This window comes from Saimiri boliviensis, chromosome 17 (genome assembly GCF_048565385.1).
Source record: "Saimiri boliviensis isolate mSaiBol1 chromosome 17, mSaiBol1.pri, whole genome shotgun sequence".
In the NCBI taxonomy this organism is placed as follows: Eukaryota; Metazoa; Chordata; class Mammalia; order Primates; family Cebidae; genus Saimiri; species Saimiri boliviensis.
The window spans coordinates 59,884,357-59,909,382 of NC_133465.1; the positions used below are offsets into that span (position 1 = coordinate 59,884,357).

Below are 25,026 nucleotides of genomic sequence, written 5' to 3' on the forward strand. Positions count from 1 at the left end.
AATGATCTCCAGTAAGATCAAACTCAAGATGTGTTATGTTGAAGCAATCCAAAGTTAAACATTTGCCTGAAAATTTCATAGACTCCTATGTCCCTCTATAGAACAGTACCCTTACAACAGTTTAGTGATAGATATGCAAAAATCAAGAAAAAATACAGTCTCAAAAAATAGATCAAAAGTTTATCTTCATAGAATCATTCACATTCACTGATTTTATTGACTGATATTGATAATATTCCTAATTCTATTTTATGAATCCATTTGGAAGCCACTTAATATGTAAGGATATTTGATCCAAGCATGTCAAGTACAGACAATAACATATGCTAGGTTTTCGTTCTGGTTTCTTCTTCTTCTTTCTTCTTCCTCCTCCTCCTTCCTCCTCCTCCTCCTCCTCCTCCTCCCCCCTCCTCCTCCCCCCCTCCCCCTTCTCCCCCCCTCCCCCTCCCCCCCTCCTCCTTCTTCTATGGAGTTTTGCTCTTGTTGCTCAGGCTGGAGTGCAGTGGCACGATCTCGTCTCACTGCAACCACCGCCTTCTGTGTTCTAATGATTCTCCTGCCTCAGCCTTCCAAGTGGTTGGGACTACAGGTGCATGCCACCACACCCAGTTAATTTTTGTATTTTTAGTAGAGACAAGGTTTCACCATGTTGGCCAGGATAGTCTCAATCTCTTGACCTTACAATCCACCCACCTCGGACTCCCAAAGTGCTGGGATTACAGGCGTGAGCCACTGCATCTCGACTTTGTTTTGTTTTTGAGGCAGGGTATCGCTGTCGCCCTAGCTGGCATGTGGTGGCATGATCACAGCTCACTGCGGGCTTGACCTTCCAGACTCAAGTGATCCTCCTGCCTCAGCCTCTAGAGTAGCTTGGACCACAGGTACACACCACCAAACCTGGCCAATTTTTCTATTTTTTTAGAGACAGGGTTGCTGTATGTTGCCCAGACTGGCCTCGAACTCATGGCTCAAGTGATCCTTCCACCTCGGCCTCTCAAAGTGCTGAGATTACAGGCATGAGCCACTGCACCCAGACACATTTATTGTTTGTGTACATATTTACAATCATTATTTCGTTCATCCTGAAAAAAAAAAAAATGTCTGAATTTTATCTCCACTTAAATAAGGAAGCAACGACATTTAAATAGTCAAGTTTACTCAGCCTCCAGGAATCAGGATGAGAGACAGTACTCACATCCTTTTTACTCAATTTAGCCTGATGATCCATAGTATTACTGTAGGTCAGCAATCAGCAAACTTTTTTTTTTTAATAAAGAATCAGATAGTGAGTGTTTTAGATTGTTTTGGCCCACATATAGCCCTGGTGTCACCCACTCAACTGTGCTGTTGCAGCTGGGAAGCAATCAGAGACAATCTGTAACTGAATGAGCATAGCTGTGTTCCAATAAAACTTTATTTATGAATACACATACCTCAATTTCATAAAATGTTTAAATGTCACAAAACAGTGTTCCTCTCTTGATTTTTTGTTACCTTAAAAATATAAAAACACTGTTAGTGCACAAGGTACGTATAGGTTGTAAGCTTGATTTGGCCTGTGGGCAGTTTGCACACCCTTGTTTTTCTTTCTAGAAGGGAACATGTGGCGTGCTTACTTAAAAATATCAGAAAAGCTTAGGGTTTTCTTTTCTACAGGACTAGTAATACAAGGATATTCTCTGGGAAAGCGTAAATCTCGGTTCTGGGTCATTTTCCTGACCCAGATATGTTTCCATCAATAATTATCTTGCCCATATTGTTTTTCATGAATAAAAGGAGAGAGATATATTTCAGAGTAGCCGATTATAAGGGAAGTCACTCCACACACACACACACACAAATTCAGTTGTTTTTTTTTTTTAAAAGAATGGATTTTTAAAATAAAAAACTTCCAATTATGCTAACTCTAAATGTTTCCTTCTTTCTGGATGTCTACCTTTTCCATTTAATTTAGTTCTTCAGCAGCACTTCTGATACAATCAATTGTATTTAGAAAGTTTCAAGAAGGTATCTACTACTCCAGATATTTCAGTCCTATTACCAGGAAGCATTGCAGAGGTTTTCCTTGAAGAATCTTGTGTGTAGACAGCAGGAAGGAGGAGGAGAGTGGAGAAAGAGAACAGAGTACCATTGACGGTCTATTGTCAGAGAAGCTGCTGTGTCAGTAACATCTGTGGGCTCTCCAGTCGAATACATGGTCACCCTGACGCATCCATGGCTAAAGGCAAAAGAGCAACTTCTCTTTGTGGCAGCAGATGCCCTTGTTCTTCAGCTGACAAAAAATTCCTAGAGAAGGAAGGGGACAAAGAGAAAAGGAGCTGGAATCATGCAGCTCTTGAACTGTATTTTCAGAGATGAACCCAATGCTTAAGAGTTACGAGTAGGAGGGAGAGGTTGCAACCCACCTCTCTGCCCGCTTTCTGCTGGCTCCAGATAATTCTATACTGAGAGCTCAGTTTTTAACTAGCTTATTCATCTAGGGACTCCTCTGTTGCAGAGCTAGGACATAGACGACTGAGGCACCGGCTTCGTTTACTCTTTGGTGCATTTGATCTCACCTATAAAAGGAAACAAATGCATGTCCCCTATGTGTCCCCAACTACTTTTCACTTGCTTCACCAATCCTCTTCCTATGTTTTGCACAGAAAAGAGCAGAGCACTCTGCCTCATTGAAGGCAATGGTATCAGGGCTAGCTTTTTTTTTTTTTTTTTTTTTTTTTTTTGTAACTGAAGCCACTGCAGTAGCTTTTATCTACCCACTGTTCTCACAGGAATCAAGGCCTCTGGCTATTCAAGCCATCTACCTTCTTAGCAAGTTAAGAGTGGGACAAAACAATAATAGTTCTAGAACTTGTCAGCCTGAATCGAACCATCACAAACCTATCACACAAGGCTGCTCCCTTCAGCCCGATAGTTGAGATGATTTTCCCATGACAGGAATGGACTTGTTAGATCCTTTGGAAAGAAAACTCACCGGCAAGCACATCTCTCTGTCTATAGGTCTTTTCTATCCAGAAAGTTGTTGAGATCATCAGTAGTGGGTGAAAACGTGTCCTTTCGGGAGAAGTTTTTTAGACCAGAAGCATTAGTTATGGAGTTTGTCATTGTTGTTCCTTCCAAGGAAGAGAATAACATGTAATCACACTAGGTCATGTGTAAATTTATGCTGTTTTTACTGGCTCTTAACCCTTTTCCTTCCAGGAATTGTTAAGTTCCTTTGCAGTCATATATCAGCTCTTGGGTATGTTCTCACCAAGAGTGACTGTTTGACGGTAAGGTCCCTCAGTAGACCAGCAGAATACAAGTCAGGTCATGCAACTGACTCCCTGGAAATTACGTAAGAGAAATAAACACCCAGGTTTTTGTACAGAGAGGAAATTATGAAATCGAGCATGAATCCATAGACTCTCTTAAATTCTCCTGTGAGAAAAAAGTTTTTCTTGGTTCGAGGGAGTTTTCAGTGGAATTAGGGGTAAAACCTTTTGTGTAAAGGATCTCCAGTTCCTAAGTTGCCAGAAAGCCTGCAGGTCAGGCTGCCTTCTGATGGAGACTCGGAGGGGGTCAGGAGACAGGAGCAAGCAAAGAACATCTGTCAATGCTTAGAGTTCTTTCTTTTTTTGCTTTGGTTTTATGTCATGACCTGTAAGTCGACTCACAGAGAATTGCTTTCCATTATGGAGAAATATTTCCAACAAGGATTTTTTTTTTCTTGCTGACTAGATTGTCTCACCCTGTGGGGCTATGCCTTGGTTTTATATTATCAAGCGTGCTTGGTGCTTTTTCTGCGTGTTACTTTGATAGGCAATACTTTCCAGTGCAGCCTGTGGAGCTGGAATCATATAGGTCTTGAGCTGTATTTTCAGAGATGAACCCAATGCTAAATCGTGGTAGTAATCTAATTCAGAGCTGTCCACCTGGATCACCGGCTATGTTTGGGTTTCCATCCCCTGTTTGTAGGATTTGCATTAACGTATGGACTATGGAGAGAAAAAAAAGGAACAAAGTTAAACAATGCTTAAGGAAAGAAGATAGAACACAGAGAGGAGTAAACTAATTTCTGTGTTTACTTCACTTAGAGAAGAGCACTGATTCATTTTGAACCCAGGATTAAAGAGACTTGTATAAACTTCCATTATACTGTCTGGATTTTGAAACTATGGATATGGCATTGGGGACTAAGCCTGTTGGACTAAATGATACTTTGACCAGGTAGATGTTCAGATTACTTCTGAAAGAAAATTTAAATAAAATATGCATTGTCGTTTAGTCTAAAGGAACTGCTTAAATTATGTGTACTTAGCTCATGTTTCACTGACATGTTGAAGCTGTTTAACCTCAGAGCTTTACAGATTGTTCTACTTTTCAAACATACCGAGAGTTGCCAGTATCTATTTTGAATTTTGCATATTTTAGTACATTATAAATATATGTGTAATGAGTGAACAGGTGACTTTTTAAATTGTAAAATGTAACTGGATTCCAAATACCATAAAATCAAGATCATTAAGGCAGGTTTCAAGAAAGAGTCTTAGAACTGACCACAGCTCTTCTGTTAGAACCAAGCAACTGCAAATCAAATCTTAGCCCTCTTTATCTTTTTATGAGGCCTCTCGATGTGTCATCATTGCATTAAAAGAAATAATTGTGAACGTGCATGTGTATGTGTGTGCCTGCATGTTCATATATTTTTTAATTTTGCTTTCTGCCAACTAAACTATTAAGTATATACCTTCCTTAGCTTAATCTGTGCAAAGGAGGCACTATCTTTATTTTATATAAAAATAATATACAGTGAGAACAATAGTTTTGGACTTTGATAGGTAGGGCATATTATTTTTCAAGGATTTTTTAAAAAAACATTCTGACATGTGCTAACACATAAAAGAGGTTTAGTCTCAGTAAATGGGAACACTGGCGCTCCTAATTAATTTTTCCCAAGTTGACTTAAAAGGCAAAATGTGAGTATTCACATATTTCTGTTTACATGTGGGGAAATGGCAATCAGATTGCAAAAAAAAAAAAAAAAAAGCATTATTTATACTATCAGTTCCTGCCTTACTAAAACTTGGGTGACTCAGTTACGCAAACCACACTAAAGAATAGACTTTTGTATTATTACAAGTTTTGAAATGAGATTTTTGCAGATAAAAAGATCAGAAGCTGAAACACTGGTGATAGAACTTAAGTCTATTATATAAATTCAGAGTTGTTCTAGCGCTAATCCTAGAAACAATTTCTAAAAACATTTGCTTAAAAGAATTTATTTAAATTTCTTTAACACTTAAAATGAATTGTATGTAGTTCAAATCCAAATGAAGCAGAAGAAATGTCTGGATTTGAGCCTAATAAGCACATTAAAAATCTAAGCACCTGCATTTTTTTAACCTTATAATTTCTGCTTTAATGGCAATCAAGTTTAAAAAATGTACAGTTCCACTTATGCGTTCCATTCCTTTACAAAAGGCAGATTTCAAGTAAGCTTCTAAATGGATGTATAATGTAGAAACTAATATTTTCTGGCAGTCCTTCATTCCTGAAAGTTGAACTTCATCGTATGTGTTTTAAACTTTTGTCAAAATAGTCTGAAAGATATGTTACTTTCGTGTTACGAGGTAATATATTAGCGGCGGGCACTCATAAGACAGTATAAATCCACTTGTCTAAACTTACATGAGGCTGTGTGCACTGTAAAATGTCACAGAGAGTTTTGGGTCAGTGACTATTTTGCTGAAGGAACAACACTTACTTTTAACTGAGCACTTTTCTGCAATAAATAGCAAAGTAGGTTTTTGTAGCTGTAAACTGTGTACACAGATAACCAGAGGATAGTCTGTCATGGAGCTAAAAGTTTCAACTGAGAACTTGCATTTTCTTTTAATGGTCATGTAATGCTATGAATATTATTATGCTATCATAAACCACTAATGTTATTGGTAGTCGTTGGGCACAGCATTTTATTTTTGTATAGTTGCAATATAAGCTTTATTTATTTGTAACTTATACACTAGGGCTTTGAACATTAAAACATAAATTTATTGGAAGACTGGAATTAAATCTCAATTGAGGATGAGTGCCTACAGAATGGAAGCTGGTCAATGATGAAGGAAACATTCAATTAAACCCGTGGATACTGATAACATTTATTTTAAAAATGGAAGAAACTCTTGCACAGGGAAGCCTGAAAATTGAGCCAAGCATTTGGAATTGAGTCCTGCATAAGGAGCAAAAATTCAAATTTCATATATTTTAGAGTTAGGAGAGAAATAATGTGGGGGATATGTGGGGGAGAATTAGAAAGTGGCTTTGAAAAATAGAGGTCTTATTTTAGGTTTCTAGATTTGTCTGAGCAGAGATGCTAGCAAAAGTTATACTCTGCAGAAAGTAGAGGAATAAGCATTGAATTTGGTATCAGCAGGCTGGGAATCCACATATATAGTCCCATTCACATGAGGAGATGGAATACAATTTCTATATCTCTATTACCTTTTAAGTAAAAATTGAAATGTAAAAAACATATTAAGAAAACAAAAACGGAAGTGAGGGTAACATGGTAGGGCTGCAGCCAGAAGCAACGGAAGAAGAAATGACTGCCTGTTTCATGTTCCAACAGCCCTACTTACACATCGTATCCTTCTGCTCAGTCATCTGTAGATCTCTCCCTGTGTCAAGAATCAAGTGTCAACTCAACATCTTTGCCTTAAAAGACAAAAATCTGGTTCAAGTTTAATGTTTGATCTTAATATTTCTTTAAAGACATTTATGAATTTGTTCAAATTCTGATCAATTGTGAAATCCATTTTACTTTTTTCTCTGTTTCATGCCAACCTGTACTATCAAATATAGAACTAATATGTTGCTAAGTTCCTCAGATGCTTACCTCTTCATTTATGACTTTTGCACTTAATTAAGCACTACATAAAGTTATTTATTTATTGACTTTTGTATGCATGCCTTATTATCCTAGCTAACATGTTTGATTTACTCATTTATCATTTTCATCATCATTAGTGGCAGTAGCAATAGTGATAGAATAAATAGATACCTTTGATTAGGTGATCACAAAGTGGTAGGCATTTTACATATATTATTTCTCATTCTTATAACAATCTTTTACAACTAGTAAGTGGGAGGTTGCAAACACATGTCAAGTTGACCCAAAGCTCAACCTCTCTCCACTGGGCAATACTGCCACTATCAACAAAGTCACATAACTTAGAACATCCTTGAGATTCAATGCATTGGAATTTCATTAGAAAGGACGGCTTAAAAAAAAAAAAAAAAAAAGCTTTAAGAGCTCATAAGCTTTGACCCAATAATTGCACATCTAGAAATCTATAAGAAAAGAGAAAGCTATGAAGATAAAAAATCTCCAAGTCCAGGCAATTCATGCTTATAAAGGTTAAAAAAAAAACTGAATATAAAGGTATAAGGATAGGTGACAATTATAGTTCATAAAATATATGTGATCATTAAAATATATATATTTTCAAATAATTTTTAATTGTATGACAGATGTTTAGATAATATAAAAATGATGCTCATGTATTAAAAATATGACACAATTGATCTTAAAATTACAGAGACTAGGTGCAGTGGCTCATGCCTATAATCCCAGCACTTTGGGAGGCTGAGGTTGGAAGATTGCTTGAAGCAAGGAGTTTGAGACCAGCTTGGTCAATGTAGTGAGACCCCATCTTAAAAAAAAAAAAAAAAAACCCAGTATGTTAATTTTTTTAAATTATAAAACATAGGCTTAAAAATAGAAATAGAGGGAAAAAAGAAAGATATATCAAAACATTTATTTATAATAGTTATCTTCCAGTGGTGGAAATATGAATTTATATTATTTTCCACATTTATCGACATTCTTCTACATTTTAAAATGCTTATCTTTTATATTTTCCAAAATAGACATGCATCGTTTTAGCAATAATTTTTAAAAATACCAAAAATATCCTTTTAAAAAACCCACAAGCTCTTAAAGCCCACATCTCAAAATCTAGACATTCAAGTATGTACATATTCTTTCAAGAGTCTCATCACAGTGTTGTTGACATTACTCAAAATATGTTTTGCATTTTCTTCATAGCTTGTGACATATTCCATAAATATCCACAATAGTGACTAGCTTTGGCTGTCTGAAGTTTGTGTTTAATTTTTTGTTTTGTTTTTGTAAGTTCTGAAAAAAGCCAAGTTGCATGACTCTTAATGATCTTCCAAAGATGTATTGTTAAGCAAAGAGACATTCTAAGAGGTGTTTTAACCATTGGATTCAGTTTGCTAATTGTGGCATCTCTCACTGGAAAGCATTTCTTACTGCACTGTAGAGGGGGACTATGGATGCTGGTGGCAGTCTCACTTTCCCTGGTGGCTACTGATGGGTTTGTGTCTTCTTTAGAACCAATAGTTTCTAATGAATATTTTCTTGTCTCCTCTACTTCCTCCTTCCTTCCTATCCTCTCTGTCTTCACTATTTTCCCATGCAAATGTACGTGCAATATACAACATCAGGATAGCACATCCTGTAAAGCACAAAAGCAGTGTTTGTTTTCTGGAAAACCCTCCATATATGCTAGCTTATTATTAGTCTTCTTATTATTGCTTAATTACTATGATTAAACAGTGGTACTACACTCTTCCAGTTATACAGCTTGCTTTTCCCCAGTGGTAATGATGAGTCTATGCATAATGATTGATATTTTCTCAGCTGGCACCTCTTCTAACCAATGACCTGCACTTATGGTAAGGCTACCTGACCTAAGGAACTGCCATTTGTGGTTATAGAGGGTAAACCAAGGCTGTCAGGTCATTACCTTTGGGAGACCTAACGCATACCAGAAAAAACAGACTAAATGATCATTGTAATCACTGAATCAAGAAACATAGTAATGTAGGGTCTGGCCCTAAAATGAATACGGTATTTTCAGAGGGTAATCGTCTCACTCACATGAGATAAATGAAGTCTTCCAGAGCATGACAGAAGAGGTAATTTACTAAACAATAACATGGATGCTCTGGAAGTGTGAGCTTCTTAAAGCCCCACTTACTGTTTTTGGTTTTAACATGTTTGATGGAAAATAAAGGTCATAATAATACAAGGATAAAGTAAGCACTCAACTACTTTCTCAATAAATGAGAGCATGATTTTGTTTTATGTATAAATACAAACATATGAATAGTTGCAAACACAAGGGTATCTCACTTACTGAGAAGTTTTCCTCAGCTATTCATAACAGCAAATACAAAGACTAAGCCATTTAAATGCTCTGAGAAGCAAAATAGAAATAAATCCAAATCCTGAAGCTTTATTACCCGAAATAGAGGTTGAGCAAGCAAAGGTACCTCCAAATTCAGCATCTGTTCATACGACTTCAAAAATGCATCTTCAGATATGTTAAATCATATTTGCTTTTACATTACTTCAGCAATCTTGGTTACATAATTTCTCAGCCCAGGGCAGATCAGAATCAACAAATTAGGCAGAGCATGGTGACAGCCTGACAGATTAAAGGTACGTTATCAGAAGCAAAAATGAGAACTGAAGGCTCACATCGATGGACAGGAAAAACAAGCAGAAAGTCTTAAATAAGCTTAGTCTAGGGTCATTTAATGCAGAAGAAAATGCTCTACTGTATCTTGATAGGCCTACTGTCCTGCAGGCAAAAAATGAAATAGCTTATGTTTATTATAATCACATTGAGTGATTATCAAAAGTTATACTAACACATACTGTTCTTTTCATTTCATCAGGTAATTGACATTCATTCTTAGAAATGACTTATAATTTATACACTTGATTAGCTGTATATAGAAAGGTCTGGGAGCATAGCGGGTATTTGTGAAATTAATTGAATGAGGAGATACTCCTGTCTTCTGATGTGTTTTCAGCATCCTCTATATCACTATATATAGTAATATGTCATATTTACTAAATCTTCCTTTGCAAAGACTTCCCCATAAATCCTGCTTCATCCATTCTTCAAATCTCTCTAAAATTATTGTTTTGTTGCCTGATCCATGTTAGTGCTTAATCATAAGCCGCCTTATATTGTCATTTGATCAATTAAATGTTTCCTTCTGCCTTGTCTGTTTCTCAATTGGACATCTGAACTCCTAAGGACAGGAATTTCTCCCCTTAGGACCCTTCCATCTTTCACCTCACTTAGCATATAGCCAAAGTACCAAGTAGTTATTTCAACAAATACATTCATTGAATTTAATGTGAAGATTAATTATTACCAATGTGGTAAGTGAAACTTAAGGCCAAAACTGTTTTCCAATAAGTAAGCTTGCATGCAATGCCTTAAAATACCACAGTAAGTGGCTTGTTCTCATAGCAGCAAATTGCAAACTCATCCTGTCTACATTTCAGGGCAATCTGACAGAGATTTATTTATTATCTATTGCTACTCATTATCACTTTTAAGATTAGAAAGTGGTTAATATCCATTGGATACAAATGCCAGGAGCTTTTTACCATTTATGTGAAATTGAACTCTCTCTCTCTATATATATATGGTTAATGGAAGTCTGAAAATATGTCTAATTGTTGGGCATCTTTATATAAATGCAAAAGAAAGATTTGTGCTCCTAGTGAAACAATCACCTTCTGCGTCACACAGCTATTCACAATCTGACTGCAGATCCTGATTGTGACTAATATTTGGCTCTAATGTTATAGGTGGTTACCGTGGAGAGAATCAGTAAGAGCATAATTGTCATTTCCTTGGAAAAATTTAATCCACAGATGGATCCAAACACCCAATTGCATTCATATCCAAGACTAATGGGGATTTTTGCTAAATAAGGCCTGACTTGGCCAAAAAAGATAGACTCTGAATAGAGAAATCTGTATCATGCATCACTTGAAAAGATATATTAATTCAAGCACTGAAGGCATTGGCATACAGGAATTTTCCTAATAGGGACGTCATGAAAAGTCATTTATTAATTAAAATGCATTTATATTTCCTTTTAAAAAATAAAGCAATAGAGTTATTCAATGCTACCATGCATTTAGAAAATTTCACTTGCAAAATTTAATCTTTCATACTTCCTTATTTAGCTAAGTAATTAAGATAATGATTCTACTTAGATTGGAAAGTTGGAATTCAACTCATTAATTTTTCCCGAACCTTCTCCTTCAAGAAATAAGCCTTGCTGCACATCCTTCAGTCTCCTGGGAGGAGAGAAGTTGGGGGATGTGATGCTGATAACTGATGAGAGAGACCAGGATTTTCCTATCATATGAAACTATCTTGGCCTGTGGTGTATTCATTCTATTTAGAACAGAAGACTAAAGCAAAATCATTTCAATCCAAGCTGCATAAAAATGGCATCCCTTTCCGAGTGAGTGACTGATTTTTTTTCAAAGAGAGCTCATTACCTGGAACAACAAGAATAAAGAAAGTGTTGCCTCTGAATTCCTACGGTTTGGAAAATTCTTAGCCATCTGCAAATGCACCAACTGAATCATAATAAAGAAGAAAAAATCTATAAGTGATTAATTTTCTTTTTCTACTTGGGCTTAACGTGTTTTAAGGGATAATTAAACTTTTGGCCTGTTTCGTAGAAGTCCAGGAGGAAGCATATGTCAGAAGAAGCTTACTGAACTGAGCTGCTAACTCGTCCATTATCCTTCGGTTAATCTAGAGTTAACCTGTCAATCCTCAGGTTCTTTTAGCTTTAGGGTACAGTCTAGGTTCTTAACAGCCATCTATTTTAGTGTTAATTCAAGCTGTTTATAAATAACACATAACTAAATAAATGTTAAAGTAGACCTCCCTGAGGGCAAGCATTATTCCCAAATGCGTGGCAACAGAGTTGGTAGCAGGGCTTGGTGAACAGCATAATCTCAATAAATTAACAGAAACCACATCACCATTTGGCTTTCAGAGCAGCCACATTGAGTACATCGTCTATTGCACACCCTTTTAATTTAAGTACCTTGCTCAGTGCTAAGAAATGAGGCACACTCTGCAAAACCTAAGCAACCATATTTCACCAGCACCTCCTAGGGGCCACGTGTGGATATGAGGCTGGGAGGTGGGGACGCGCGCAGAACCTTTCCTTGAATTGTCAGTTCACTTCTCCTACACACAGAAATCCACCCCGACTGTGCCGTCCACGATACCAGCTAGTTTGCCGAATTAGTTTAGCGGCTCATGGAGGCCTGTAGAGGTTTAAATAAACGGCACAAACGACACATTGGATCGCTCGAGGAAATAAATATTTTTTAAAACTTAGTGGAAGGAAAGCCTCCTAAATATATCCTGTTCTTTAGGAGCAAAGCTTAGTTAGGATATCGAAGCACTCAGAAATAATATGCACTTACTCTTCGATTTACACACACGAGTGCGCGCGCGCGCGTGCACGCACGGATGAGTTTCTAAAGTTCGAGAATCCAGACCCGGTTAACACTCAAGTTGCTTTTTAGGGGTCTGCGCGCTCTCGCTCGGCTCTGCTGGGAACGAGAGCTGGGAGGCGCTGAGGCGAGGGCAGATCGGAGTGTCTGTAGGAGTAGCTATTCCAGAAAAAAAAAAAAAAAAAAATCATTACTCTCTAATTGTTCTGATTTTAGATCAGCAAAGCGTGCCGGGCGGTGGCGGAGAGATGGAGGGCGGACAGGGCGAGAGGGAACGAGCCGCCTTCCCTTCCGAGAAGCCTAGGCTCCTCGTAAGTACTGCGCGAACGGTCCGGAGAAGGCACAGCCGAGCGGCGCCGCAGGGGCCGCACTTGCGCGCGTCTCCGTCCCGGGGGCTCTGCGCGCCCGTCCCAGCCCCCTCGCCCCACTGACTCCGCGGCCTCTGCGGGCGCAGCAGCCTCGGCTGGGGGCTTCCAGGGGCAGGGGCTGGGGGTGGGGGGGGCTCCGACAGAGACGGAGAGGAGAGGGAGACGCGCCGGGGCCGACGAGCAGTCCTGCCCCGGCGGCAAACGTCTCTCCCCGGCGCTGGCACCTCGCGGGCCCCCTCGAGGAGCACGCGGGGCGCGGCGCCCCCCGCCGAGGAGGGGAACCGGGAAGTGCGTGGGGCTCGAGACGGGGTAGGAAGCGTTGCCCCAGGCCAACGGCCGGGCGCGGAGCTTCCCACCTGCTGCCGTCCCAGCTGGGCCGCAACTTCCTCCTCCCAGGCCGGGGCCCCGACTCCCCGGCCGGCCGGCGGGGCTCCGAGGGTGGAGGGGGAGGAGGCGGCGGCAGGTTCCCTCCGCTGGCAGCGCCTCGCAGCATCCTCCCCTCCCCGCCGCGGTTCCCCGGGGCCGGCCGCGCGGCCAGGAGCGCTGCGATTGGCCGGCAGCGGCCGGGGGCGGGGCCAGGAGAGCCGGTGTCGCACGGCCCGCCTCAAAAGAGCCCAGGATATTGCAGAGCGCACTGGAGCCCTGGCCAGCGCGCAGCCTTCCCGGCGCCGGCAGGCCGGGTCTTGGGAATTCTGGTTTGCTTTGGCTCACTCGCTCTTTACAAACTACTGGATCCTTACATGCCTCTGTACCCCCTACTTCCACTCCATGTCCCCATGCTCCTGCGCCAGCAACAGGTAAGGGCTGCTGTGTTTTCTTCCTTTTTTTCGCTCGCTGCCTGTGTGTCCTGGGGAATGGACTCTGGCCGCCGTCCCCTACCCGACCCTGCCCCGCTGCTCCAGAGGTGCCCAGCTGTCACACTGCTGTAGCGCTCACCCACGCTCCGGAGTCCCAGATCATGCCTATATAGTTTGTGTGCGCGCACCAGAACATCCCCAGAGCTAAAAATACTGAGACATGCTTGGAACAGTTGAGCAATAGAGACAGATTTCTCTGCAGCATCTGTTTGTGCTCATAACTTCCAATGCACCAGCTGTAGCGAGATACTGGGTTTGGAGGCAAGGGCGAGACTCTGTGTTCGGTTCTCACTCTAAGAAAAAAAAAAAAGGTGGTAGGGAATTTGGTTTGGGGGTGCGTCTCGAGCCTTGGTCTTAAAGCTTGGCAACCCTTGGGACTCAGCACTATTTTTGATCGTTGGCTTTTTTTTTTTCGTCATTGCTTCAAGTATAGCTGTGAGTTTCAAACGGAGTAAGTGTCTCAAAGTTGCCTTCCTGAAAGAAGAGCGGGAGCTTGAGTTGGGTTTGAGCCTGAGGATCGCAAAACTTTCACATTATGTATCACTCTCCCCTAACCAATTTGTTGTGTTTAGTAATAATGGCATTAATACCTAGCTTGAAGACAGTGTGATTTTAGGGAAACAAAATAGTCAAAACGACTTGATTCTGCAAAAAGATTGCATCATAGCATGGATTCATCATGACAATTGGGAAAAAAAAATAAGGATAGGAAATGGGCAGTTTAATGTCTGTGTCTGGGTAAGGATATCAGCAGAATGGTCACCAGGATCAGGCTGTGAATTCTGGTGATTTTCTTAAATTCAGAGTTTACCTGTTAGGAAATAAGGTGTTATTTGAAAACCTGTTTTGGATATGCAAGGAATCCACATTGCGTTTTATACTATTTGTTTTCTTTTCACATTAATAATCAATAGCCTGCCAGATTTCCTCTCGCCGACCACTGTTGTGTGTCTGCTGTACATTATCTGTACACTTGTTAGCGTTTTCCTGCTCACTTCCAAATCTTTTATTTGTATTTGCCATTATCTGGAAAAATCCTGGTGCTCTGAAGGGATGAGAGATGTTAATTGAAGCATGGGTGGAAAGGGTGAGAATAAGGTCAAGGTCATTTTTCTTAGCTTTCTGCCCTCCTCTTCTATTTTGATGACACTTTATTTTTTAATGGTCTTGGTCTCCATAAGAAATATTTGATCTAAACTCTCATGAATTTGGCATAGAAAAATAAAAGAACACAGTCTTTCTGCATCCTTCGGACTCTTCAGTTACAGAATCGCTGGTTAGCGGTAGTGTCCTTATGTGACTTTTGCGTAACCTGAAAGATTGACAACAACTACCTGCACAGATTGATTTTTTAACTGTATATTTTTGTTTACCAGACATGTCTATTTTTCAGCGTATGCAAATATTGAGCCATGCTACAAGCCAAGCGTGGTCGGGTATAAATGTCAGACATGGGACTCACGTACATAGATAGGTATCCCTCCACCCCTTCCCACTTTCCCCTCCTCCTCCCTTATGTTTATTGAGCTTCTAAGAGGTTGCTTTCCTAGCAGTTGTGCTCACATAGCAACATGTGCCCAGAGCACACTCAGGCTGGTCTATATGGCGTCAGCTGGGGAATAGCTGTTCTAAACACTCATTAGCAGACCTCTCAGCCCAGTACATTTTCTTTTGTTGCTATCTTTATTTCCTATCCTTACAGACTTTCTTATTCATTACACACCATGACCACATTACAGGACACATTTGTTCTTATTTGATTTTTTAAAAGTTATTTATAAGCCGTATTGGAAGTATTACCTATATAGTCAAAGCAATTTAGATCCCCCATTTGTGCCATGCGATCTCCTTGACCTTATATTTATCCGTAGCTCTTTCTCCTTTAACATCTACCTAAGTTTGAAGCGCTGAACTATTTTTTCCATTGCTTATGCTTAATTTTGGCTCAGCCTATAAATAGTCTTAACATGAACAGCACCACATGTATCCTCTCAATTTCTCAAAAATACTTTCTACATCATGGGTTATGGCCTGGATAAAAATGATTATTTGTGTCAATGAAATTTACATTCAGGCCCTTACATATTTTGACTGAAAGGGGAATTTGCACATTGTTCATCAAATTAAAATTTCAGTTCTCTGGATTTATATCACCTAGTGTTCCCTCATCTATTTCTAATTGACTGCATCTCAAAACATTATTTTGAATACAGGCTTGAAATAAAGTTGCATGAAAGCCCTATTTTTTAATGATAGCTTTTCCCAGCTGCTCATGAATTGGTAATTGCTAGTGAAAGCGAGCGGGTAAAGAAGTTTTCTGCTTGCTTCAAGTCACTCAGGCATGTGGGCATGTTAACAGTAAACGCAATTTTTACCGTGAAACATTAGGACTGTTACCCCATCAAACCCTGACAGGTTCTAGACTTTTGCTATGTAATCAGCTCCACAAAAAGTCTGAATACATATGTGTGTGCACATGTATACACACATACATCTGTTTTAGGGCATATCTATTTGAAGTGGCAAAAGTTTTCATTTTGCCAAAAAAAAATCCTCTTTTTCTCTTTCCAGGAAGAAATGGTAAAATTTCTAAATGATGCGCCACATGTGGAACAAATTCTGTTATTAGCAGTGGAAATAAGACAATAATAGTCTCTCAATACAGGCTACTTTCGAGATTCTAAATGCGGAAAGCTATTCATAGGAGCTGGTATTGTGTGATTTGTGGAATTCAAACAAATGTCCTGGGGTCAAGATTTTTGGAAAGTCACAATTCAGTCTTTAGATTTCATATGGTTGTTATGTTTTAATCTGGAAGGAGTACAGAAAGAAGTCAGAAGAAATTTGAGACTGTCTTCTCATGGCCCCTCATGGTAACTCACATGGAAGGATTGTTTTGAATCATGAAAAGGGAATTTCTTGGTGTCAGCTTATAATGTAAAGTTCTGAAGTCAATCAGAACTCAGGAATACAAAGCATTTATTAAATGAAGCTCTTCTACCCTTTTTTGAAACGTACACCTGCATTTGGTGTTGTTGCTATCTCTGTCTGTTTAGAAATGATTGTCAATTTAATGTGAGGCAACTAAGATGAAGTAATTGCTTAAAAATGCTTTCCATGTACAGGATCTAGAACCTTGAGGGGTAGGATTCTTATTTCCTTGGTCCAAGTGCAAACTTCACAGGGAAGCAGACAAAACATTGAAGCAGGTGGAAGGTTAAGAAAGCAACTTCTTTTTATAAAGTAATTCAAAGGCACTTTCAAATCGAGCATCATTTAGGTGTCAAAAGCTGCCAAAATGTAACACACATTGCAATTTTCATAGATGACTAATCTCAGGAAAAATGTGTTGGGGCACATTCTTGCATAATAACTTGGATAAAGAAGAAGTCAAAAGACAGTAACAAGACATTTTCAAAGGCAATGCACCTTGCCTCTTTTTAAGGGATTGTACAAAAACAACATGAATGGTTTGCTTTATTTTTTTGCAGCTGGCTTGGCTGAAATTGGTTCTGTTAACTGTTTAATCTTAATGGATTTAGAGGAGAAGAGAAAACTGGAGTCTTCATTATCAGTCATAAACAAATTCCTGACTCTTTTCATGAGTTATTCATTGCCCCCCTTTAATACAGGAGAAGGATTTGGTTGTATGGAAAGTTGAAGGTGGCCTTTATTTTTCAGTTCTAACCTATATTCGTTTTGTTATTACACATTTGGCAAAGAAAACACCTTAGACGTTTAGGTTTTTGTTAGTCAAGGAAAATAATTTCTTAGGAGTGAAGATGGAAAGTTAGTAAATAGATAGTTCTTACCTAGGGAAGAATGAGGCAACAGGAGAAAGCTGAGAACTACTATTTGCACATATTAAGTAAAGGTGAGTGCCTTCTCCATAGGAACCTATAGCAAACAAAAGCGCTGGAAGTGAAAGTAAGCAGAGGGGCATTTATAATCTGTCCTTAACAGTTGTCTCTGTCTGAGAGAACACAGCACTGGACTCACATGAAATGAGTTCCTGCCTTATCTCAATCCGCTGAAGACCTGGTTCTATGGCACAATAGTGCTCACTTCCTAGCCTGTCATTACACATGACAGCCGCATCTCAGGAGAATTTCAGGACTCTTATTGCTAGGCAACAGAATTGCTTTCTATCCCCCAGAGCAAGACTTCGTCTTCAAAGTCTTCAAGCCAGAATTACCTGCGCTAATAGAGATGTTAGCAGGTATTTCTGCATAGTGGTTGCTTAAAGTGTGAGAAGTGATGAAGCAAGCCTAAACAGTATCCAGAAACTGGGATCCATTTCAGATGAATATTAGCAATAGGGTCAGTATTATCATAGGAGGTTTTGTGTCTACTAGTTCCCTCTATTTTCCGGATATACACTCAGTCAGGCCTATACCAGAATCCACTTCACTATTATATTTGTAGGTGTGAATCTAAATTTCTTCCTCCAGCATTTCTTCTGCCTATCCAGTCTGCTCAGTTATATCATTTAAACAAAATAATCAATGTCTTCCCATTTCAAAGTCATCAGGGGTTCTAATATTCTCTCGTAATTCACGTGCAACTCAGTGAATGCCAATGCTGCATTCACGTGAAAAGTTTTCTAAACATGTCCTGCTTCCAAAAATTTTGTGACAAATCTTGGAAGTCAGAAAGTTTTTCATCTGCTTAACAGGGATCCTAGCAAATGGGGCAGCAAAAGAAGAGAATAAGAGAACGGAGAGGTAGACTTGAATAACAGAATATTCTAGATCACTGGCCAAAAATAAGGGAAAGGGAACCTGACCTGACATTTTGGTCGAACAACTGTCACAGACAAGTCTTCTGTTTAATGACTTTATACTTTTAAAGAAAAGTTTTACAAAGCATGCTTAGGATATGAAGAAATTTAAAACCTTATAATTAAATGTACAGTATACTTATCTTGACCTAATTCTGTGTTTTTATTAGGATATATTGCCTTAGACAGTAGAATTCTTTATGAGTGGCTTATTGTGTAATGCACAATCTCTCTTTTCTTGCAGGACATGTTCTCCGGATGTCAGCTGAGTTATTAAAGTGACTCTGTATGTCAGTAGACAGACCTTGGTAGAACCCCAAGGCTCCCAGAGACACCCATCTCTCCTCATTTTTTGTGTGTGCGTGTCTTCACCGAACATTCAAAACTGTTTCTCCAAAGCGTTTTACAAAAACTCAGACTGTTTTCCAAAGCAGAAGCACTGGAGTCCCCAGCAGAAGCGATGGGCAGTGTGCGAACCAACCGCTACAGCATCGTCTCTTCGGAAGAAGACGGCATGAAGCTGGCCACCATGGCAGTTGCAAACGGCTTTGGGAACGGAAAGAGTAAAGTCCACACCCGACAGCAGTGCAGGAGCCGCTTTGTGAAGAAAGATGGCCACTGTAACGTTCAGTTCATCAACGTGGGTGAGAAGGGGCAACGGTACCTCGCAGACATCTTTACCACCTGCGTGGACATTCGCTGGCGGTGGATGCTGGTTATCTTCTGCCTGGCTTTCGTTCTGTCGTGGCTGTTTTTTGGCTGTGTGTTTTGGTTGATAGCCCTGCTCCATGGGGATCTGGATGCGTCCAAAGTGGGCAAAGCGTGTGTGTCCGAGGTCAACAGCTTCACGGCTGCTTTCCTCTTCTCCATTGAGACCCAGACGACCATAGGCTATGGCTTCAGGTGTGTCACGGATGAATGCCCCATTGCTGTTTTCATGGTGGTCTTTCAGTCCATCGTGGGCTGTATCATCGATGCTTTCATCATTGGCGCAGTCATGGCGAAGATGGCAAAGCCAAAGAAGAGAAACGAGACTCTTGTCTTCAGTCACAATGCCGTGATTGCCATGAGAGACGGCAAGCTGTGCTTGATGTGGCGAGTGGGGAATCTTCGGAAAAGCCACTTGGTGGAAGCTCATGTTCGAGCACAGCTCCTCAAATCCAGAATCACTTCTGAAGGGGAGTATATCCCTCTGGATCAAATAGACATCAATGTTGGGTTTGACAGTGGAATCGATCGTATATTTCTGGTGTCCCCAATCACGATCGTCCACGAAATAGATGAAGACAGTCCTTTATACGATTTGAGTAAACAGGACATTGACAACGCAGACTTTGAAATTGTGGTCATACTGGAAGGCATGGTGGAAGCCACTGCCATGACGACCCAGTGCCGTAGCTCTTACCTAGCAAATGAAATCCTGTGGGGCCACCGCTACGAGCCTGTGCTCTTTGAAGAGAAACACTACTACAAAGTGGACTATTCGAGGTTTCACAAAACGTACGAAGTCCCCAACACTCCCCTTTGTAGTGCCAGAGACTTAGCAGAAAAGAAATACATCCTCTCAAATGCGAATTCATTTTGCTATGAAAATGAAGTTGCCCTCACAAGCAAAGAGGAAGATGACAGCGAAAACGGAGTTCCAGAAAGCACTAGTACGGACACGGCCCCTGACATAGACCTTCACAACCAGGCGAGTGTGCCTCTAGAACCCAGGCCCTTACGGCGAGAGTCGGAGATATGACTGACTGATTCCTTCTCTGGAATAGTTACTCTACAACGTGGTCTGTTTGTCAGAGGCCCAAAACAGTTATACAGATGACGGTACTGGTCAAGATGGGTCAAGCAAGAGGCCACGAGGGACTGAGGCAAGCACAATGGTTTCAAAGAAAGACTGTAAGCTCCATGATTAGCATAAAGCACTAACCATGCCTCTGTGTGACCCGATGGCACATAGATGTTGTAGAATAAGTTATGGGTTTTTATGTTTTGTTTTGTGTTTTTTCCAAAACTTGAACTTGCAGGCAAGCCTTGGTTGGGTATTTGATTTATCCAGAATGCTTCTCTTTAGGGAACAAGGATGTTTTTAATGGCATAACAAAGGCAAGACTCTGCCTTAATTTTTTGAAAAGCTGCTAACTACATGAACACAAATGTGTATTTTTGTTGCAATGTAGTTTTTTCTTTTGTGTAATTTTAAAGTCAGTGTTGAACTTTATTGAAAGCTCATGATTCGCTTCAGAGTGGCAAGTATTTGGCTATTAACTGCCAAAATGAGAGCCTGATTTTTTGAGGCCAGTAATTTGTTTGCTAGAATTGATTTTTTTTTTTTTTCTCTCTCTTGCTCTTTGTTACATAAGGGCATTATGTAACACTAGCCAAATGGTAGCCTCCGGGTGGTGGTGGTTTTTTTCCTCCATGATGTTAATGGGTTATCTCAAATTTTAAGTTAGACTACCTAAAATAAATACCAAAGATAATGCATATTTTTGCACAGTGGAGCTTACACTAAAAAGAAAACAAAGCCCCATGGGCTGCCTTGAAATCAAGAGACAATAACTTTGAACCTCAGCAAGACCTTGAACCGCCGGTTCATTTTGCACCTTATTCAGAAAATAGAGCATCATACTCACAGAGTCTAGTCAGTGTAGTGCTTTTAAAAATTTTGTCCTTTCATGTAACTTTTTTATTTCAAGAGGAAGAAGAAAGGGGCAGTAACATTCACACACACGCAATATCAACATCCATTCTTTCCTGCTGGGCAGTGCTGGCCAGGCTCATGTAAAGTGCGAGATGGTGATGTGCTCTTATATTTTTCTGGGCTTTCCCTTTTGCACATTCCAAAATTTATTTCATAAGATAAGATCTTCATAGGACCTCCTTTGCACCCTGGAATTCTCAAAACTGAGCCATCCAGCATGAAAGAGAAATGGGTTTAAACCTTTGCTGCTGAATTTATTGCCTCGACTGTCAGAATATTTCCAACCCAACTTCACCTTAGAAAAGATGCCACACATGGCCTCCAGCCTTGTTCTTCTGATCCATCTGTCTGGATTGAGTCCTACAGTGCCAGATAGGGCAGTGAATGCCAAAGTGGGGTAATAGGGAGGTGTGGACAAGCCAGTTTGATGCAGCACTTCAGATGAAGTATTTAGGAGGGAGAGGAAACTTGCCTTTTTTTAATGGAAGAAGGTAGAAATGAAAATATCGCAGTATTTTAGGGTCGAAGAGGCACATAAAAATAACATAATCACAAGTAAAGGAGCTAATGGTCTAAAACGGTTATTTCCCTTTTCTATGTGCATACTTATGATTGAATATGAGCTAAGCATTGTCTCCTGCGGAGCCCCAGAGCAGGTTACTAAGGAAGGACACGTTGTTTTCCAGAAGCCTCCCCTGCCTGGCTGACTGCCTTGCTAGAAACATTATTTTTTTTCTCACTCTAGCTCAATAATGGAACTCTCTTTTTGATTTAAAGTTTCCTATTTGTGAATTCTGGGGTTACTGTCTTTTCTTTCTAATTGGAGTCTCAAAATCAACTCTCTTATGGTATTATATCCCTGTATGCCATTAAAAAACAGCTTGTTCTAGAATCATGTATTTTGTAAACTGATGTTTGTGATGGTCTCTGGTTCTCGAACAGCCATATCTGAATGGTGTGCCTGCAAAACTATGACCATTTCTGCTGATTTCAGCCTTCAGATTTGATGGCTTTGAAAACCGAGGTGTTATTTTCAGTGAAACCAAGAAAGAGATGTTAAGCAAATGGTTGTTTTAAATCCAAATGTAAGGGCAGGTTTGGGAAGGTGTTTAAAGAGTTGGAGGAATTGGGGATTGAGTGGACAAGAAAACTTACAGAAGAGGCATCAATTTGGTTCTTGACCGTGAGAGGATATTGAGGGCTTCAGCTGCTGCTATTATGATGTTTTGCAAAGGAAAATAATCAAACCAAAGAGTATTCCATGATATGTAAATTAAATGAAGATATAGTGGCAAATGGGGGTGACCAAAAAAGGGGCTCCCCCTAAACACACAGTGCTGCCACTTAAAAAGACTTGAGAAATTTGAAAGGGGGTGGGTATGGGGGGTGGGCAGGAAAGAGGGAGGGAAATCTTTCAACTTATTTCTGAAAAAGAAAAAAATATAAAATTTCTGGTGCACAGGTTTGTTTTTTTTTTTCAAGAAAATTTTGCAGAAGCTATGTTTTTAAAGTGTACATTTTATAAAGTTTATCAGATATTTTCATATTTAAAGCCAAATGTAAATAGAGGTCTGTAAAGAAAAATAATTGCCATAGAAAGTATAATTTCAGTGCAGCAATTTCTGAGAGCTAGTACCTACGTGCTACCGGTTAGCATGGTTTTAGCAAATATATACCAGCCTTATAAGGTTCGTATTGCTATGTTCTTCTGTTATTTATTTCAGCATGGACTGTTCATTTGAAACCTTTTTCTAGTTATTAGCATTTTAACAGTTACAAGCTTTAAATGACATTTTTTTCTTTCTTTCTTTCTTTTTTCTTTCTTTTTTTTTTTTTTTTTGTCAAGAGCCAAGACACAGGTAATGCAGGACATCAATTGCTGCATTTTACCTTCAAAATATTTGTCCTTCTTGACTGTGTCTCCTTAATTAGTATACACATGTCGTTAGAGGGCAGATGGAGGGGACTCACCATGAATATCTGGGGTCGATTCCCAGATGTGCGTTGCTTCTCTATTGCAAGCAGATTCCCTGTTGAATTTACTTAGGCTTTATTCCCTTTTAAAGAAAGTTTTGCCCGTATCTGGAAGGGCACTATATTTTTGGAGGGAGCCATAGATTCCTGGTTATCCTATTTTTAAATAAAATGTAGACAAAGTGAATTCTATTTTGCTTATTGAGAAAGGAGTAGTTTTCTATCCCTCTAAGAGTATACTTGAATCAGACATTTTAAGGATGTCACTATAGCACTGTTGTCATTTCCAAATTCCTAGAGAAGTTTGTTTTATATTGTTTTTATTCTGTTGATGGATTATTTCTTCTCTTTACTTCCTGTCTTCTCAATACCCTCCTATCCCAACTCTCAGTGTTTATTTGATAAGCTCTGTTTCCTAAATCATATTTCCCTTGCCGTTACTAAACGTCACTTCATATTTTATCATAATACACTCAGTAAAAGCCAAAAGCTTGTCCTGAGAAGTACAGTGAGTTCTTTTTCACGCTGTGTCTAATAATGTCAAGGTGAAACAAAAAGTGTGGCATAGTTACCTGCCCATCCCCAACCCTCAGCAAAGTAGAATCTCTTTTCTAGTAATTTTGGGTTTTAGCTCTGGGCTCTGGCAAGTTGAACAATCCTAGCCATTGACAATCATGATAGTTATTATTTTCCCATTGCTGTCTTTTTGTATCTAAAGTCTTCCTGTTGTACTGCACAAACCATGGATTGTACATATTTTTATATATTATGTCTTATTTTATTATTTCTAAATAAAAATATTAAAAATTGAAAACAAATTAGTGCAAGAATCTTTGGGCTTCCTGTATGATTACCATAGAAACACATAAAACAAATGTTCCCAAACCCCTGATAGGTTAGATGAATAGAACCATAGAAATTGTCTCAACAGACAGGTGCAGTGGGGTGGCAGATAAGTTTAATTCAAGTTAGAGGAAGTCAAGCTCCTATTTTGCTTTTGGACAGATGGCCTAGGTAGAAAGGGAATAGAAAAGACAAATAAACAAGCAAAAAAAAAAGAAAACCTAACAAAAATATTATCAAGTTTAGATTTTGATTCTCTGTTTAATGGGTGATAATATGTAGTTATTCTTTATCAAGCCTCAGCTATGTGTAGAGTTCTTGCATTACATACCATTTTATCTCATTCCCACAGAAACCAAATCAGGATATTATTATTTTGTATTATAGATTAAGACTTGGCAAATAAGCCTGTAAAGGACCAGGCAGTAAGTATATTTTGGCTTTATGAACCAGAGGGTCTTTGTGTCAACTATGCAAATTCACCCTTGTAATGTGAAAGCAGTTAGCAACAATACAAAAACAAATGACATGGCTGTGTTTCAACAAAATGTTACTAACATCCACAGCCAGTGGGCTAGATTTGGCTCATGGCCAGTAGTGTGTTGACCTCTGTTTTAGATGTAGAAATTTTAAGGCTAATAATCAGTGAGGTAGTATTTGGATTCTGGTTTTACCTGCATCTAAACCTAGTTTTATCCACTAAGCTGTATATCGTTTTAGGTCACAAAGCTACCAAGAATATGTAGCCCAAGAGGAAATGCTGCTTTCTCCGGCAAACTTGTTTTCCAAGTTGGAAATATGGAGAAAATTTGCATTGTCAAATATGGGTTGTGCCTTACTATTTTTTTTCTTTAATATGGCGATTATCATTTATGTTTCAAATATGACTCTAAATCCTAAGTACTCAATAATTTAGTTTTAACAGCAACTCTATGGAATAGGCTCTATTATTATCCTCATTTAAGAAATGAAGAAACTAAGGCTCAGAGAGGTTAAGTACCTTATCCAAGTACATACAGGAATTATTAGTGCGGAGACTTAAACTGAGGCCATTCAATACTTGGCTGTGCTTTTTATGACTACTCTATGCACTTTCCTTTTGTGTGTATTCTTAGTAAAAGCCTCACCATTTAATCTAA

General features: G+C 39.3%; 1 protein-coding gene and 1 long non-coding RNA gene across 3 annotated transcripts; one reads left to right on the forward strand and one right to left on the reverse strand.

Annotated features, from left to right (window-relative positions):
* Positions 1-463: 463 nt before the first annotated feature.
* LOC141581892 (uncharacterized) lies at positions 464-13,223 on the reverse strand. Its single transcript, XR_012514705.1, has 4 exons — positions 13,089-13,223; positions 12,335-12,523; positions 2,975-3,977; positions 464-2,286 (listed from the first exon to the last, which is right to left on the reverse strand). It is a non-coding gene; the product is annotated as an uncharacterized LOC141581892 (long non-coding RNA).
* KCNJ2 (potassium inwardly rectifying channel subfamily J member 2) lies at positions 12,591-25,026 on the forward strand. 2 transcript variants are annotated; one of them, XM_010342482.3, is made up of 2 exons: positions 12,591-12,675; positions 18,614-25,026. In XM_010342482.3, the coding sequence occupies exon 2, from the start codon at positions 18,830-18,832 to the stop codon at positions 20,111-20,113; it is 1,284 nt and encodes a 427-aa protein (XP_010340784.1). In that variant the 5' UTR covers positions 12,591-12,675; positions 18,614-18,829; the 3' UTR covers positions 20,114-25,026. The 2 variants fall into 2 exon arrangements, with proteins under 2 accessions (XP_010340784.1, XP_003931833.1); XM_003931784.4 differs by lacking the exon at positions 12,591-12,675 and adding an exon at positions 13,347-13,529.